This window comes from Centroberyx affinis, unplaced genomic scaffold (assembly GCF_046629955.1).
Source record: "Centroberyx affinis isolate AG114_WGS23_722 - 3 ecotype Tasmania unplaced genomic scaffold, CSIRO-AGI_Caff_v1 ptg004154l_1, whole genome shotgun sequence".
Lineage (NCBI taxonomy): Eukaryota > Metazoa > Chordata > Actinopteri > Beryciformes > Berycidae > Centroberyx > Centroberyx affinis.
The window spans coordinates 21,105-37,500 of NW_027281919.1; the positions used below are offsets into that span (position 1 = coordinate 21,105).

Here is a 16,396-nt window from a genome sequence, read left to right on the forward strand (position 1 = left end):
TCAAGCCTTGCCCCTTTAAAATCGAGATGAAATGAAAAATGCATTTTTAACCCTTTTAGATTACATCCCGGTCATATTGTGCACCTATTTAACAATATATGCCAAAAAAAAAAAAAAAAATCAATTTCTTTGTATTCTTATATCAAAATCCAATCATGTTTTCTTCCTGTAAAACAAAATATGCCGTGTGCTTACGTAAGCATGAACCAACCAATTTCAACCAATAATATCATGACATACACCCATCAATCATTCTTCAACCTCTAGCTAGCCACACCGGTCATATAAAACCGCACTTCACCGTTTCTGGGTCGTAGTAGCTGACAGAGCAATATGGAGAGAGATAGGAAGAGATGTGTGTTTGGATATCAGTGGGCAAAAACTTTGTTTTCATTTCCAAAACAATGTTGCTGAGATCTAATTCATTCATCTCTCCCTTGTCCTCCTCCTGATCTAACAGCAGATGAGGGAGGTGTGTGTGGAGCCAACAGTCCTCTGTAGCTCCGTTTCTCTCTGTAGCTCCGTATCGCGCTAAACTCTAAGCCCCGCCCACTGTTTAGCAGTCCAATCAAATGCGAAGTATTTGATTTAAATCCCTCTTGTAACTATACACGGCTCAAATATTCCGTTTCACTGGGAAATACGTCAGTGGGAGGGGGTGCCACATAGCAGGAAGTGAGTGTGTGAGTGAGTAAATGACATAGCCAGAGCCTACATCAATGAGCCAGAGTGAGTTGCATGATGCTAAGTTACCATAGTTAGCGGGAAAAGAGCTTGGAACGTCACCGAGAGGGGGGCGGCCGTGCATTATTATTCACTGCTGTACCGAAATAAAGTGCCAGTTCTCCATTGCAGAGTTGATCCGGACTCTAAAAAGCTTGTTACCAGCTACGAGCCAGGCTAAGCTAAAATAGGCTAGCACAACACCAGAGGCTTCCCAACTACGGTTCGGAGCATGACGTGTTTGAGTTAATTTGCCTTACTTGACATCGCACGTCCTGCGATGTGACGCATGCGCACATCGCGATGACGATGCTGAAACGATATATCGTGCAGCCCTAATGTAGTTGCATCTCTATGCTTGAGAGGACCAAATGTTTTTAGGGCTTGGGTTTAGGGTTAAAACAATATTCCACTTAGTTTTAACATGGGGGTTATTCGGCACTTGACCGCCATGAAAACCACAATATAAACTACTCACAAGATCAGATGCAGCTGGACGAGTTTGTAGCGTTTGGATTTTTACTTCCCATTCATTTGAATGAGGCCATGAAAATAGCCTGAAAACTCACATTTAACACGTTTGCGACCACCGGATCTACTTTTATTTTTAAATACTAATTTTAGTGTAAACCATGAATAGAACTACACAACCAACCCAGTACTGCTTTATTGTCTTAAAAGTGGGATATGTTGTTGAATCTGTTCACAAACGTGTTAAATGTCAGTTTTCAGGCTATTTTCGTGGCCTCATCCAAACACTACAAACACTTCAAACTCGTCCAGCTGCATCCGATCTTGGTGAGTAGTTTATATTGTGGTTTTCATGGCGGTCAAGTGCCAAATAACCCCCATGTTAAAACTAAGTGTATTATTGCTTTAAAGTTAGAATTAGGATGAGGATACGTTTTAGTTTAGGGTTAAAGTGAAAGTTAAGCGTGTAGTTGAGCGAGCTAAGGTCAGTGTTAGTGGTTAGAGAATGAATTTAGTCAGTGGAAAGTCCTAAGATGTTTGTGCGCATGTACGGCCTCTTTTTCTTTTATGCACAACCTATATTTCACTTTTATGAGTAGGTAGGATCAATCAGATAAAGGAGTAGAGGGTTAGAGAGATCAAAGTAAATCCTCTCAGCACTACCCCCCCACCCCATCACACACACACAAACATACACACACACACAAACACACAGCCCAATCTGTCTGTTTCATCAGCAGGCTCAGCAGGAGGAGTGTTAGCTGTAACAATACCGTCTCTACTGTTTTCTGTCTTTCAGCCCCTGGAGGGGGAGAGTAGGCTCTACGTCTACCGTCAAAAAATCAGAGCGAAAGTTACAGATTGTGATTTATTTCATTAGGCAAATGAGATGTGTGAGCCCTACGGCACTGCTGACTGAGTCTCCGCTGTTCACTGTCTTACACACACAAACCCACACACATCACATACACACACAAGCACACAGAAACACACATGTATTTTTCACATGTTGAATGTAGCCCCGTTAACAGCCCCAAAACATATGTACCATGTCTGATGCAATCAAGCGTCCAAACGCTGCAGAGTGATGAGCTGGTAGTGGGAACAGCTGTTGCCATGCCAGCCTGCACAAAATGGCCTCAGATCTCCCTGCCTGATCATTCTACCTGACCACCACAGGGGGAGCCTCTCCTCTCCTCTCTTCTCCTCTCCTCCTCTCCTCCCCCCTCCTCTCCTCTCCTCTCCTCCAGTGTTTTCTCTTCTGATACACCGTTTAATATGCTGTAGCAGTCCCGAGCCGTACCACTCTGCTTTGTGCAGTTATTATCACACCCCAATACTAAATGCATAATAAATTAGTCAGCACTGTCTTCTTCAAATGATACACTGAGAGCAGAAAGAATGAAAAATAGGATAGTAGCATAATTTCTCCATATAGACATTCAGTAACAGATTGTTCTAAGACACTCATCTATCTGTTATCTCTCTCTCTTCTCTGCCTACAGGTTCACCCTCGCTGAGGGTGTAAGTGGAGGAAGTACCGCCCCACTCACCTGTGCCTGCTGACCACATCTACATCACCCTAGCCCCGCCCCTAACCCCGCCCCCTGGTCAGTCTCCAGCATGGCTCTCGCGGTCTGGCTCATCTTCACCTGTGCTGTGGCTTTCAGCAACATTGACCCGTCTTCTCAAGGTATGTGCTGAATCCTGACACTGCAGAAAACATCCAAAAAAAATCAATTTAGTCTCATATTCAACCTTCAAATCTTAGGAATTTTGTAGAAATGAGTGTCAGTATCTTGAAAAATAAGGCAGATCACTGCACTACTATCAAGAAAATGCTACTTGATTCTACAAAATTTTTAAATTGATTTTCATTGGAAAATCATTCATTTCATTTTCACTTATTTTAGTAAGATTTTTTTTTATTGTAGGACTGAATAATAGACTAAATGACTTGTTAAGATGGAGATTTGTTGCAGTGGACAGTGTGGGTTGATTTAATTGACATCACAAATCACAAAACGCATGTTCCTCTGTGCACAATATTTACATCTAATTATACTCTATGCTTCACTGAGCCTGCCTGTACGTGTTAGCTACTGTGTTTGTTTCACTGTGCTTCCTATGTGGCCTGACCAGGTTATTGCAAATGAGGATGTAATATTTATACCTTGGCTGGGTGATGAAGGATGTAAGTGCATTGACTTGCTGACCAGGCTAGAAATGCTGCACTTGATTAACCAAACCGTCTCCGCTGGAGACAAAGAGAGAGAGAGAGAGAGGGAGTGAGGCAGAGTGTGTATGTGTGAATGTCAATAAAATTTCTTGTCATCTTGATGTTTGGTGGAGCGTGGCAAGAGTATAAGGGGGAATCCGTCCATGTAATGGTGCCATATGTGTGACTCCCTCGAATGTGCCATGTACCCTGAGATATTTCATGTCCTGTGTGTGTGTGTGTGTGTGTGTGTGTGTGTGTGTGTGTGTGTGTGTGTGTGTGTGTGTATGTGTGCATGTGTTTTGTGTGTGTATGCGTGTGTGCGCTAGCTGGTGTAACCGTGGCAGCAGGTGACCTGGTTGGGCGAAAATGATGCTGGAGGGTGTGTGTGTGTGTGTGTGTGTGTGTGTGTGTGTGTCTGTGTGTGTGTGTGTGTGTGTGTGTTAGGAGACATGTAGGAGCAAGGGGCAGGGATTGTGGGGGAGGCTGAGGGCTGAGGAGGAGGAGGAGGGGCTGTTGGGTGTCCTGCTAGTGGCCTGCCACACAGACAGCGGCACACCATCTGCTGTGTGCTCTCAGTCAGCTCGGTGCCAACCAGCCAGCCGCTGGGTGATGGACAGAGAGGAGGAAGAGGAGGAGGAGGAGGAGGAGGAGGAACGGAAGAGGAGAGGGACAGTAGCAACAGGGAGGGGCAAGTTATGAAGAAGGAGGGGTCAAAGAAACTGCGGGAGGGAGAGGAAAATTAAGAGAGAAAAGAGGAATAATGTGTTTGTTTTCATCTGCGTCAGCATTGGTTCTAGCATTCCCTGTGTGTAAGCTCTGATTGGCCAGGTGCGGTTCTAATTTGAGTAGGTGCTGTTTTATTCCAGCTTAATTTGGCTGGTTTTGCAACATTGGATTTGTGTAACGCACTTGCTGTCCCATCGGACACATTTGGCCTCCGGCGCTAAGTTGCCTTCTGTGTGTGTTTGTGTGTGTGTGGGTGTGTGTGTGTGTGTGTGTGCATGTGTATGTGTTTGTGTGAGAATGAGCCTCCAGCTGTCTGTGTGACCTGGCACTTGGGGAGTATTAATAATGCATTAATAATCAATTGACTGTTATCTGTATTCAGCCCCAAAGCACAGGCACAACATTTAGTTTGGTGGAATTAAGAAAACCTTTTCTAATGGATTCATACACGTGCACATGCACGTGCACACACACACACACACACATACCAACTCACAAACACACTCACAAAGACACACACACGCACACACAGACACACACCATTTTGCTACACACCATTTTGGCAGCCGCATTTGAGCTGAGATGTGTTCTCTCCATTGTAGTGTGACCAGAGGAGCAAGAGAGGGAAAGGGGAGAGAACCAGAAAGGTAGAATTTAAAGGAGAGCAGAGTTTTGATGTTACATGAGCTGGGTGCCTGACTCTGAGAGCTGCTGAAATCACTCTCAGGCTAATCAGAGCTCATTTGGAAACCTGCAGGATCATCACACATGGCTTCACAGCCTAATGTGTACCCCTGCTCCTCCTCAGTGTTCCCAGTAATCTGCCATGCTTTAACCTCACTCCACTCCCGGCTGCACATTCCAATATTTACCCCTCGTATTCGCACATTCGTACTCCTTAGGTACCCGCTCTTTTACACAAATGTTCCCAACCAGCGTGTGGTTCGAACACACACTGCTTTTATCCACGGCACTTTTCCCCTTTGCGGAATATGTATTTCTCATAAACCTTCCTCACACGCTCATCTCACACTGTAAATATGCATCATAATAAATCACTTCGCAATTCTCACCTGCCATTGTTACTCTCCACTGTGAGTGTCGAAACAAGAAACTATATTTTCCTCTGCGTATGTAAACTCATACCGACCCAGGCAAATACAACCATGCTCATAGTGGTATGTACAAAACACGTCTCTCCCCCCCCGTCCTGGCAGGCTCCCTGTAAACAGACTGACATGCGTTCGCTGACAAACAGACTGTCCCGCTGATTCCACAGAATGCTCGAGAACGTACAACCCTTCATAAGCAGTGTTGTTGCTCTGAAAGCCCATTAGGCTTGCTTAATGTGGCAGGCATTGCAGGCAGCTGCGCCGTACGTGATGAAGCCCTGACACAGAGCTTTCATTTAGCACAGTGCGAGCCGCGGCGTGTGCATGTGTGTGTGTGTGTGTGTGTGTGCGTATTTATGTGCACCAATGGCAGCAGCAGGGCCATTACAAGGCCATTTGTGAGCCTTTCAGTTTGTAATGTAGTGTGTGAACTCGCATGTATGTACGTTTAGTGCGTGTGCATGCGTGCGTATGTCGCTGCATGCTCTGATGTGTGCATGCTAGACTCTGTGTGTGTGTGTGTGTGTGTGTGTGTGTGTGTGTACATGAGTGTGTGTGTGCGCCACCCATCCCAGGATGCCAGGGCCAGCTGACTGGTGGAATCTGTTCTCATCTCCCCTGTATTTAAGCCTTTGCTCTCAGATCAGTCGTGTGGAAAGGCCCCTGGTCCTTTAGCGCACGCACACACATTTTTATCTGTCTTCCCCTCCTCTCCCCTGCTTCTTTCTTTCTTGTCTTTTTCCCTGAGTGCTAGACGTTATTTAAGGATGGCGGACCAGCTGTTTTTACACATCTTTTCAACAAAGCACTGTAGCCTCTCTTTTCTGTCCTTGGATGGTGGAAGAATGGCTGAATGGGGATTACGTTCAATGCAATATTTTGATTTCTATAATGCAGGGGTGGGCAGTTATTTTTCATGGAGGGCCACATGAAGAATTCACAACGAGTTTGCAGGCCAGATGCTTTTTTTTTTTACTGCGCTGTCCAAGAGTAGACCCTAGATTTACAATTCTGAGTGAAGATCTTAAAAATACTTAACCTAAAACCATATCCAATATTGAATTTTTTTTAGAGCGAGAGAGAGGAGAGTCCCGCAATACTGTAATATTAAAATGTTAATTTCAAAACTGCAGCCTACTCACTCATTCATAAGAATTGATTCTCTGACGGGCTTGTAGCAATAATATCTCGAGAGGAGGCAATAAAGTCGGGGTGCCACTAACCTTGCTATGTGCGTTTGGCTTGCCGTTGCATCATTTGCTGAGCAAAGTATTGTATTGTGCTTTGCAAACAACTACTGGATAGATAGATAGGTAGATAGATAGATGGATAGATACTGTAGATAGATAGATAGATAGATACTGTAGATAGATAGATAGATAGATAGATAGATAGATAGATAGATAGATAGATAGATAGATAGATAGATAGATAGATAGATAGATAGATACAGCAAGCAGTTGCAATAGCTGCCTTCTTTAATGCACAGGTGTTCATGATCAGAGTGTAACAAATTAAAGTCCAAAAGAAGCATTTATGAAGAATTTGCACTGGACTTTTATTTTGAAGACTAGCAATATACACTAAACATTTATAATAAAACTAGAAAATAAATCTAGACCTGGACCAGTTGGAACCAGCTGGTTGTATACTGCGTTTATAGAGACAAGTAAGAGTTCTCATTTTGTCTGTATGACCTTTGAATATGTTTTACCATGTTTTCTCTCCGCCATAAAACTGAAATCCATAGTCTTCACTGACACTAATTGCTAATCTAGCGGCTTGTGAATATTGCTGTGTATCATCTGGATTTTGCAATAAAAGCTGCTGTAAAGCCTCTTTTTTTCCCCCTGTTCCTCCCTCTCTGCCTCTTGTGTGTGTTTTGTGTGTTTTTGTCGCAACCCCCCCCCCCCCTATTAGCACCAGCCCCGGCTCCTCAGCTCCAACACTCCCCTCTCGTTTTCATCCAATCTCTCCGCTTTCCCTCCCCTAGCTCCTCATCCATTACTCCACTCCTCTATCCTCCCCCTCTCTCTGCATCGTGACTTCCTTCCCCAACCCTCCCCCCCTTTTCACCGATCATCCTTCTCTTTCTTACCTCTGCCACTTCCCTCGTACTTCCTCTCCTCTCTTCTTCTCGTCTCCGCCCTTCCCATCTCCTCACGCTGTTATCCCATCCACCGCTTCCTTTCACTTCCTCCCTTTGCCTTACCTTGTATTCTCCCACACCTCCCTCCCATCTTCCCCCTGGCTCCTTCTTCTTTGCTCTTTTCCTGTCCTCTCCACCCCTCTCCCGAGCCTCTGCCCGCTCCCTGCTAACATGCCTATACATCTCTCTCTTCCTCCTTTCCGTTTCCACTTTCCCCTTTTTCTACCTACCTCTTTCTGTGACTCTCTCTCCTCTCTTTCCCTCCCTCCCTCCCTCTCTGGTGCCGGGGTTGCTGTGCTCTTCAAAGCCCTTGGCTGAGAGCAGTAGATCACAGAGAGGCCTGTGTGAGTGAAAGGTTAATGGATGGCCTTTGAACATATATTGGGAGTCGGGGGCGGGAGGGAAGGAGGGAGAGGCCGGGGCGGAGTGGCGGTGTGTTCTTTCAAATCTCCCTTTGAAGATGGTGCAGGCCGCTCTCATGTGCCTGCGCCTGTATACAGGGGCTGTGCCTTTTTGTTTATTCATCTGCGTTTGTGTGTATGTGTGTGTGTGTGTGTCTGTGTTTGTGTTTTTGTGTTTGCTTGTAGTTGTGTGTGTGCATGTGTGTATGTTAGCTTGTGTACAGTGATGTGTGTACCGTAAACAAGCTCTCCGACGTAAAGGATGGGGGACTGTGTTCCTGTTTGTGCAGTGGTGTGATAGCTGCCGCTTTTCTCCCAGGGCCTGGCTGCATAACTTTGAGGCTTTGTAGCCGTGAAGGACTGTGTGTGTGTGTGTGTGTGTGTGTGTGTGTGTGTGTGTGTGTGTGTGTGTGTGTGGGTGAGTGTGTGTGTGTCTGTGTGTCAAGCACGTCATGTGCTTGAGAATGTGTGCATTTGCTCCTGGTGTGTTTTGTGTACTGCAGATTGATAATTACCAGGAGCAGCTTACGGCTGCCAGCCAAGGGCAGAGAGAGAGAAGGAGAGAGAGAGAGAGAGGAGAAAGGGAAGGAAAGAGAAGAGAATTCAAGAGGTGAAGGGTCAGGACTAGAGGGAGAAATGAAGACGCAAGGAGAACGAGGGGAGGGTGAAGAGAAGGGGAGGGGGGACAAATGAGAGAGAGTTTCCGGGTGGATGAAATTGGACGAGGGATCGAGGGATGGTGCCAAGGTGAAGAAGAAAAAACACAGAGGGGGGGAGATGTGCATCTTCACGGTGCTGTATGTAAACAAGATGACATGCGAAGATGAGAGGGATTGAGTAGGGCTTTACGGCCAAATGCATCTTTTAATGCATAGCTATATGGAAGCATAGAGGCGCACCCAAAGTGTTCCATATGGTAGCTGTCCACACGCTTACATACAAATCCATCATAAACACACACAGTACACACACACACACAGACACACAAACTCAGACACACACATACACACACACTGCCCACACCCCCAAGCCTTTGGCTTAGTGTATAAAGAGGTTAATTAAGTGTCTAATGCAGCGGCAGGGCCGGGGTTTGACACTCATCCTTCCTAACAGGTCTCTGGATGCGACTCACAACTCTTCCAAATGCACACACACATCTTTCTGACAGCAGGCCTCGAATGGTACTCGCTCTCTCTCGCTCCCTCTCTCTCCTCCACACTTTCTTTCACCCTCTCCCCCCCCTTTCTTCTCACTTTCTTTTGTTCAATCTCTTGCCATCTTTCTCTATTTCCCTTACTTTCCTCATCTCTCTATCCTCCACCTTCTCTCCACATCCCTGTGGCTGTTTCCCTACCGTACCTGCAGTGTTACTCCGCCACTGTGTTTATGTGAATCTAGGTCTGACTCACTGTCTGCTGGCCTGCCTGTTGTGTTGTGTGCTGGAAACAGAGAACAGAATAGAGTTGTGTTGGGCCTGTAGCACAGCTCCCCTCCCTGGGGAGACAGAGGATATTTTACACCGGGTGAATCTCCTACTTTTTAGGCCGGCTGATTTTTATTTTGCGCTACGCTGTTTCCCCCCGCTGAGGCGCTTTTATTGCATAATTAGGCACCAGGACTGGCAATGACGTGGTTTGACAGTATGAGCACGTCCCGTCTCGCCTCCCTCCTCAAGACTGTGTGTGTGTGTGCGTGCGTGTATGTGCGTGTGTGTGCATGTGTGCGCGTATGTGTGCGTGTGTGTGTGTGTGTGCGCATGTGTGTGTGTGGCTGTGTCTCAGTGGCTTCTTAACCGCCTATCTTAATCTCCCTGCTATGCCTTCCAGTTTCCCCCACAGCAGAGTTTGTCAACACACTGTGAGAGTTCTCGGGGGTTGAGGATGGATGCGGGTGAGGGTTTGTGTGTGTGCGTCTGCCTGAATTTTGGGAGTGCGTGTGCTCATGTGTGTGTGTCTTTGCAAATACGAGTTTGTGTATCCCGTCTAGAGCAGTCCGGGGCGCGTGTTATTCTCTTATGAATGATGTAATGTTATGGGCTTTGTTGTAATTCAGTTCAGTTAGGGGATTGGGCTGCTAAAAAGAGACTGACTGTGCTGAGCAGATCAGAACAACAAGAGATCCTCCCTTACAAAATCTCTCTGTCTCGCTCCCTTTATGTCGGTGACCTTGTAGCTCCATGTTCATCTTCTGCCAGCATCCATTTTGATGGTGTCTGTCTTTTTTCCTATTGTTACCCCGTCTCATTCGCTTTCTCTTTCCTCTGCCATCCAATTTCTCCCTTCCTATCTGCTTGGTCGACTTGGCTCCATCGCAGCGGATGTGTGTCATTTTGGCGCTGCTTTGTATTTCGACCTTATAGCATGGCTGGTGACTTCCCATACAGTCTCTTTTCATCTCATCTCCTCTGTCTCCTCCGCCTGTCTCCTGCAGGCCTTCTAGCTCTGAGGCCAGTATTACCCCCCCCCCCCCCCCCCACTCGCCCCATCCCCTCCTCCTGCATCCCACAAGCTCACACAGCCCCTCCCCACCCCCCCACCCCTTCACCCTCATACTAGGCCTGTAGGTTGTGTCTCAGGATGTCATTTTGTCACAACTCCTCAGCTTGAAGGCTGCCTGGATGTGACAGTTCTGGCCGCAGTGCCTCAGCTTGTCTGTGGTGACAGGCCATGCTCCAGCAAGTCATTACGCTAACTCGCAGCGCTAAGTGAGTCACTAAGATACGGCGCTAAGCTGATAAACTACGAAAGAAATTGGTAGGGATGATTCTCCGCTATAGAGGGATTCCCATGACTGAGACCTCTGAGCTCTGACCAATAGGCCCCCTTCACATAGGACGCTGCCCTCATCTCTTGATACAACAAACAGCAGACTAGAAGGTAAGGGGAAGTCAACTAGGAGTGCGCAAAATAGGCAGTTTCCCATTTTCGAGTAGTAAAGGAGGTCGGAAAAAGCTTTTTGTAGTGATGTATTTGATGTATCTGTCCCTTGTTCAAAAGAAAGCCCTAGCACTAGTCCTGCTAGGAAGAAGAAGAGCAGGATCCATTTGGTTGGAAACATGTTTCCCGGTTAGGGCTTTCCTCCTGAGATCCCAATATACTGTCAAAGCTGTACTGTACAGCTCAGGGAAGTCAGATACAGCAAGGACTAGTTTCTCCTCCATTTTCCCTCACTTCCTGGCTGTTTAACTTCTTGTTTCTTTTGGACCCGTGGGGATTTCGTCACAGCGCACCGCGCAAAAGTTCAAGCTGGATGAACTTTTTGGGCACAAGGGTGCTGAGCTCTGCGCTTCGCTGAGCTGGCGCTTTGCCCGGCGAAGCGAAAATCAGTTCAGCCGTGGCGCAAGCCATTGGAAATAATGGGGTTTAGTACGCAGGGGTGGAGTTATGGCATCCTATGTGAAGCGCCCTAATGACATTAATTTACATTAATTGTTCTCCTCCACCAGCTTTACTAAGGAACTAACCTAAAAGCTCTGTTGGCCAGTGGTGAGGTCGTATGCGTATATGCAGATGTATGGAGGATACTGTACTTATATCCACTTCTTCTATTCCACTTCTGTCTCTGGGCAAAAAGACTATACACACCTATTCACCTTAATGCCATTCACAACTGGTTTTAAGGACGGCCGAGTAATAAGAATCCCATTTCATCAGCAATATGCCTGTTTTTCAACTACCAATACCACTTGGCTGAGAACGTTCTCTGGCACTATGCTTCAGCGCTATGCTAATGAGTAGCATTAGGAGATGACCGCTGGAACAGACAGAAGGGCTAAGAGGGGCTGATCACATTTCGGCCCCCGAAAGACAGTTAGCCAGCCAGCTAGCTTGTCAGCCTTGGGGCCACATAGCTCCACAAGCATAATCTCCGAGTGTGGCTCCATTGCAGAGTCGCTATCGCAGCGCCTGGCTGCCTGCGAGGCCCAACCTTCTCACTCAGTTATTTCAGAAAAAAGCATAGTCCAAGGTCAAACTGTGGCTGACGCTGAATTGGAATCAAAGTGCTTTTATGTTTGACTTTGAAAGCGCACTGCTGATGATGGAAAGTTGATGTTAATGTGTAGATGGAGTTAGAAAGTTCTGTGTATTCAGACTGTTAACTTTTCAGATGTATGGAGGTACTGTAAGTGGATTCTCTGAGTTAGTCTTGACATACCAAAGCATGTTTATTCATGGACTGAGCAAGATGTTTTACTTTTCCCAAAAATTGGTCATGACCCTTGGTTGCAGGTCATGTCTCATCCTGTCCAAATTATGTTGAATCCTCCCTGACATTTATGCCCATACATGTGTGTGTATGCTTGTTTGCCTCATGCACCCTATCTACCTGTCTGACTGAATGTATGTTTTCTGTGCATGTGTGTGTGTGTGTGTGTGTGTGTATGTGTGTGTGTGTGTGTGTGTGAGACAGAGATAGAGAATGAAAGAAGCAGATAAAGGGATGGCTGGACCGGTCGAGTTAGAAAGATGCAGAGTGTGTGCGTAAAGACCATGTCTCAGTTGTGTGTTATTGTCTTTTCTGAGGGTCCTAGCCTCTAACCACCCTCAGGCTTTAATTACTGTGTGAGGATAATGAGTCAAATCCAATCAGTCCTCTCTCTTGCTCTTAATTTGTATGGAGTTTCCATTATGAAGCCACCCTCTCCAGCCTCTCACACCAGCTGCCCTGGGGTGACACCAGGCCCCTGTCCATTGTGTGTGTGTGTGTGTGTGTGTGTGTAAACCCTGTCACTTCCACAGCGACTCTGTGAATGGGCTCATATAATTATCTCATTATCAGCATGTGCGGCAATGGGCAACCATTTCTTGAGGATGACAGGCATTAATACAGCTTTATATACCACAGGAGATGAGTCATAGTCTCACTGTGAGGCATTAGGACCTACCTACATATGACCTACCTCCCATCAGGCTATTATGAGTCTGACAGACAAGGCTAAATGGCCACGTGTATGTGCGTGTGTGTGCGTGTGCGTGTGTGTATGTGTGTGTGTGTGTGTGTGTGTGAGTGTGTGTGTGTTAAAGAGACCCTGAAACCTTGATGGATTCCTGCAGAGTGAAGGACAATCGTAGCCCATGGCCAGTCCAACCTTATCCCCGGCTCATCTCATCTCATCTCAGCACAGAGCCAGCCACATCCTCAGCTAGGCCTCAGGCCATCTGGCTGACTCACACTATACTGTACAATACACACACACACACACACGCACACACACACACACACACACACACACACACACACACAGAGGGAGACACACACACACACACGGTTGTTTGTGAATTGGCCATTCAAAAACACGTTCGCTACATAAATCTGAATGTAAAGTGCGTCCCCGCCTCTATTGACGTGGTGAAATCCACCTTAAACCTGGAACTTGTCAAACCGTGGGTGTGAAATACGATAGGCAGAAATAGAGACTTCGCAGTTGTGCCAGAAATCCCCTAGCAACCGCGGCTGGCGCCATCATGGAGGTCCACTGGAGGATTGGCTGTGCACAAATAATGGTGCAAATACGTAACTAAATATGTATCAGCCAGAAAAAGAGAGATATCTAAGAAATTTAGTCATGGTTTGGACGTGGGTTAATACATAACATTCTAGCAAAAAGTGGACTGATGAGGTTGATTTTTTTCCAAGTTGGCCTATTGTGACAAATGAAACTATTTTGTTTTGTCCAAGCCGTTAATTCAAAGTACTGTAAGTTGTAGCTTAACCTAAGTAATCATTTGGCTTTTGGCTTTGTTATTTAGCTAACTAGCCTGCAAGCTAATATACCAAAGCAACTCATGTTAACATTAACACACAACTAGTAGCTAACACTAAGGCTAGTTACTAGCTACATAAGTGTGCAAATACATTTTTTTAACAACAAGACAGTGATGTTATCTAATGAGATACCATGGTTAGATAACAAGCTGACGTTATCTAAACACCAATCGGTGATGAAATGATCAGTTTCCAATCAAAAACTTAAATAATTCAGTCAGCTGTTTCCAGCCGTTAGCGAGGCAGTAAATGGAGCCTGATTAGCGGGCCATATGTACCATATAAAGTGTGTTGTGTGATATGTAAAGTATGTTTAACCTGTAATCTGCCCCCCTCCAGTGGGGTCCTGTTCCTGGAGTGTGGGTCCACAGTGTGAGGGGGTTGGGTGTGGGCCCTCCTGGTGGTCCCTTTCAGTTGTACTCTCCTCTTGGCTCACTGTGATGATCTAATCGCTGGCCAGCTGTATGCTGCTCTGTACTTACACCACAGGGGAGTTAAGGGAACAAGGCCACACACTGACACTACACACTATAATCCCACTGTGGCACCAGGACTGTGTCAGTGTCTACGTGTGTATGTGTGTGTGACTATGTGTGTGTTTTGTGTGGTTTTGTGAGTGTGTGTGCCTGCGTATGAACATGCACACACGTCTGCCCAATACGTCTGCACAACTATGTGCGTACATGCTAATTTGCTTGTGTGCGTTTTCCCGTTTGTGTGTGTGGACTTGTTTGTCTGGCCTCGCATGCTGTTTGCATCTCCGTGTGCTTTAATTAGTATGCGCTTTTGCATCTAGGCCTTTGTGATTTGGCACTGGCGCTGCATGCTGGCGAGGCATAAAAGATTTGAAGTCTGTCTGTGCTAGTCATTCAGCCTTAATGGCGTTAGTTACACAACTGAACTCAAGTCCCCGCTGCATAAATGGGTGGCATTTAGAAATATGAGCAAGTCCGATGGCAGTGAATCATGTAGCACACCGCTGCAGAGCATGTCTGGGATGACTGACATTGACATTGACCCAGATGGGCACTCCTCCTGAATGGACAGCGGCTGAAACCTAAGCAGTGCTAGCTCAGTCTCTGGCAGGGAAAACAGCTCCACTCTGTGGGTTTCAGCACTAACAGTATTGGAGGAGCAGAGTGGGGGGTGGGGGCTGAGTCAGTGTCCTCGCCCGTCTGGCAGGGGGAAGTTGTGGTATGGAGTGAAGACTCACAGAGCTTCTGCTTTCTAAAGAACTTCTAAATTCCAGCCTGCTTCAGTGGAGCTAGGACCGCTCTGGTGAGATTTGACAATATGCCCACCATCAGCTTAATGTGTGCCGCATCCTCCCCACTGACAATGCAGAGGAGAGTTCTGTCAAACTTTTCGGCTCCTTCGGGGCCGTGGACAGCTCCACACCTACCAGTTCAGCAGCCTCTGATGCAGCTCCAATACTTTGGATGTTATTCTCCCAGAAGAAGTTCAATAGATTTACCCACTGCTGTCTGTCCAGGACCATGGACAGCAACACTCGGCTCTCTGCGGTCTCTTCCAGTAGCTGGCAGGGCTTTCAATACAGGGACAGTTCCACTCCTTAGTACTGGCTGTCCTTCAGCACCACAGTGAACTTCACTGCCAGATCATTCCCCCGCTCTCTCTCTCTCTCTCTATTCCTCTGCCCCTGCCTCCACCTGGGCTGTGAAGGAACCCGGCAGCCATTTTGTTTTTGTGTGAGACTGAATGCAGAGGCAGTTGAAAAGTTATGCAGTTACAGAGAGAGCTGGAGAGACAGAGAGTGTCTCTCTCAGCGCCTCTCTGCAGCCCTCTTTCATGCCTCTCAGCCTGGCACAGCGATTAACCCTGCGTACCCCGCCGTCCCCGCTGACCCCTCTCCACACAGAACCCTGTTGCTGGCCGCAGCGCACTGACATGCCTCTCAGACAGCTGATTAACAGGAGTGGGTGTGCAAATGGTCTACACACCACAGGTGAAGGGGCACACAGACGCTGTCTCTCTTTCTCTCTCTCTCTCTCTCTCGCTCTCTCCCTCCCTCCCTCTCTCTCTCTTTCTCTGTCTTTTACCATCCCTCTGTTTCTTCTTCAGAGTGAACCCTAAGGTGCTCCTTTGACACCCGGTAGAGGTGGGATAGACAGAAGGATGCTGGGAAGGACACATACATCTCTGGTGTGGGGATGAGCAGCTAGATAAGCCGCCGCCTGCCTGTGTGTCTGTGTGTAGGAGTTTGTTAACATTAGGAACTCTCACAGTTTGTTTTGCAAGTGGTGAAATGTCTCATTGGAGAAGCTGGTGGGGCTGCTAAGTCTTGACGCCAATATGTGACAGGAAGGCAACTGGATTGCCAGGCTGTGCATCAGCAATACTGAAATGCTACTACTCAGTGAAGTCAATACTGGCTATTCTGCATTTTACATTTACAAGGACAGTAGGAACCATTTTTATCCCTATGCTCTTTTCGAATACTATACATCATATTTACAATGTGGTCGAATAATAAAGTGGCCTCTAAAAGTATTAAAGTTCATTGAATTATCAATAACATTGCCTCTCTCTCTCTTCCCACTCTCTAGCTCTGAGTCGGTCGGCGATGCCCTTCGGCTTGATGCGTCGGGAGCTGGCGTGCGAGGGCTACCCCATCGAGCTGCGATGCCCCGGGAGTGACGTCATCATGATCGAGACGGCCAACTACGGCCGCACCGATGACAAGATCTGCGACGCGGACCCCTTCCAGATGGAGAATGTGCAGTGTTACCTGCCCGACGCCTTCAAGATCATGTCACAGAGGTAACTATTGATCCATTTGGATCTTGTGTATGTGTTAATATGGAGT

At 46.8% G+C, this 16,396-nt stretch overlaps 1 protein-coding gene across 1 annotated transcript in view; it reads left to right on the plus strand.

Annotated features, from left to right (window-relative positions):
• Positions 1 to 2,817: 2,817 nt before the first annotated feature.
• The window catches only part of adgrl1a (adhesion G protein-coupled receptor L1a), a 54,720-nt gene continuing 41,141 nt past the window's right edge, over positions 2,818 to 16,396 (plus strand). The window contains exons 1-2 of the mRNA XM_071542686.1: positions 2,818 to 2,887; positions 16,137 to 16,350. Coding sequence (XP_071398787.1) covers positions 2,818 to 2,887; positions 16,137 to 16,350 — 284 coding nt within the window. The remainder of the gene's footprint in view (positions 2,888 to 16,136; positions 16,351 to 16,396) is intronic.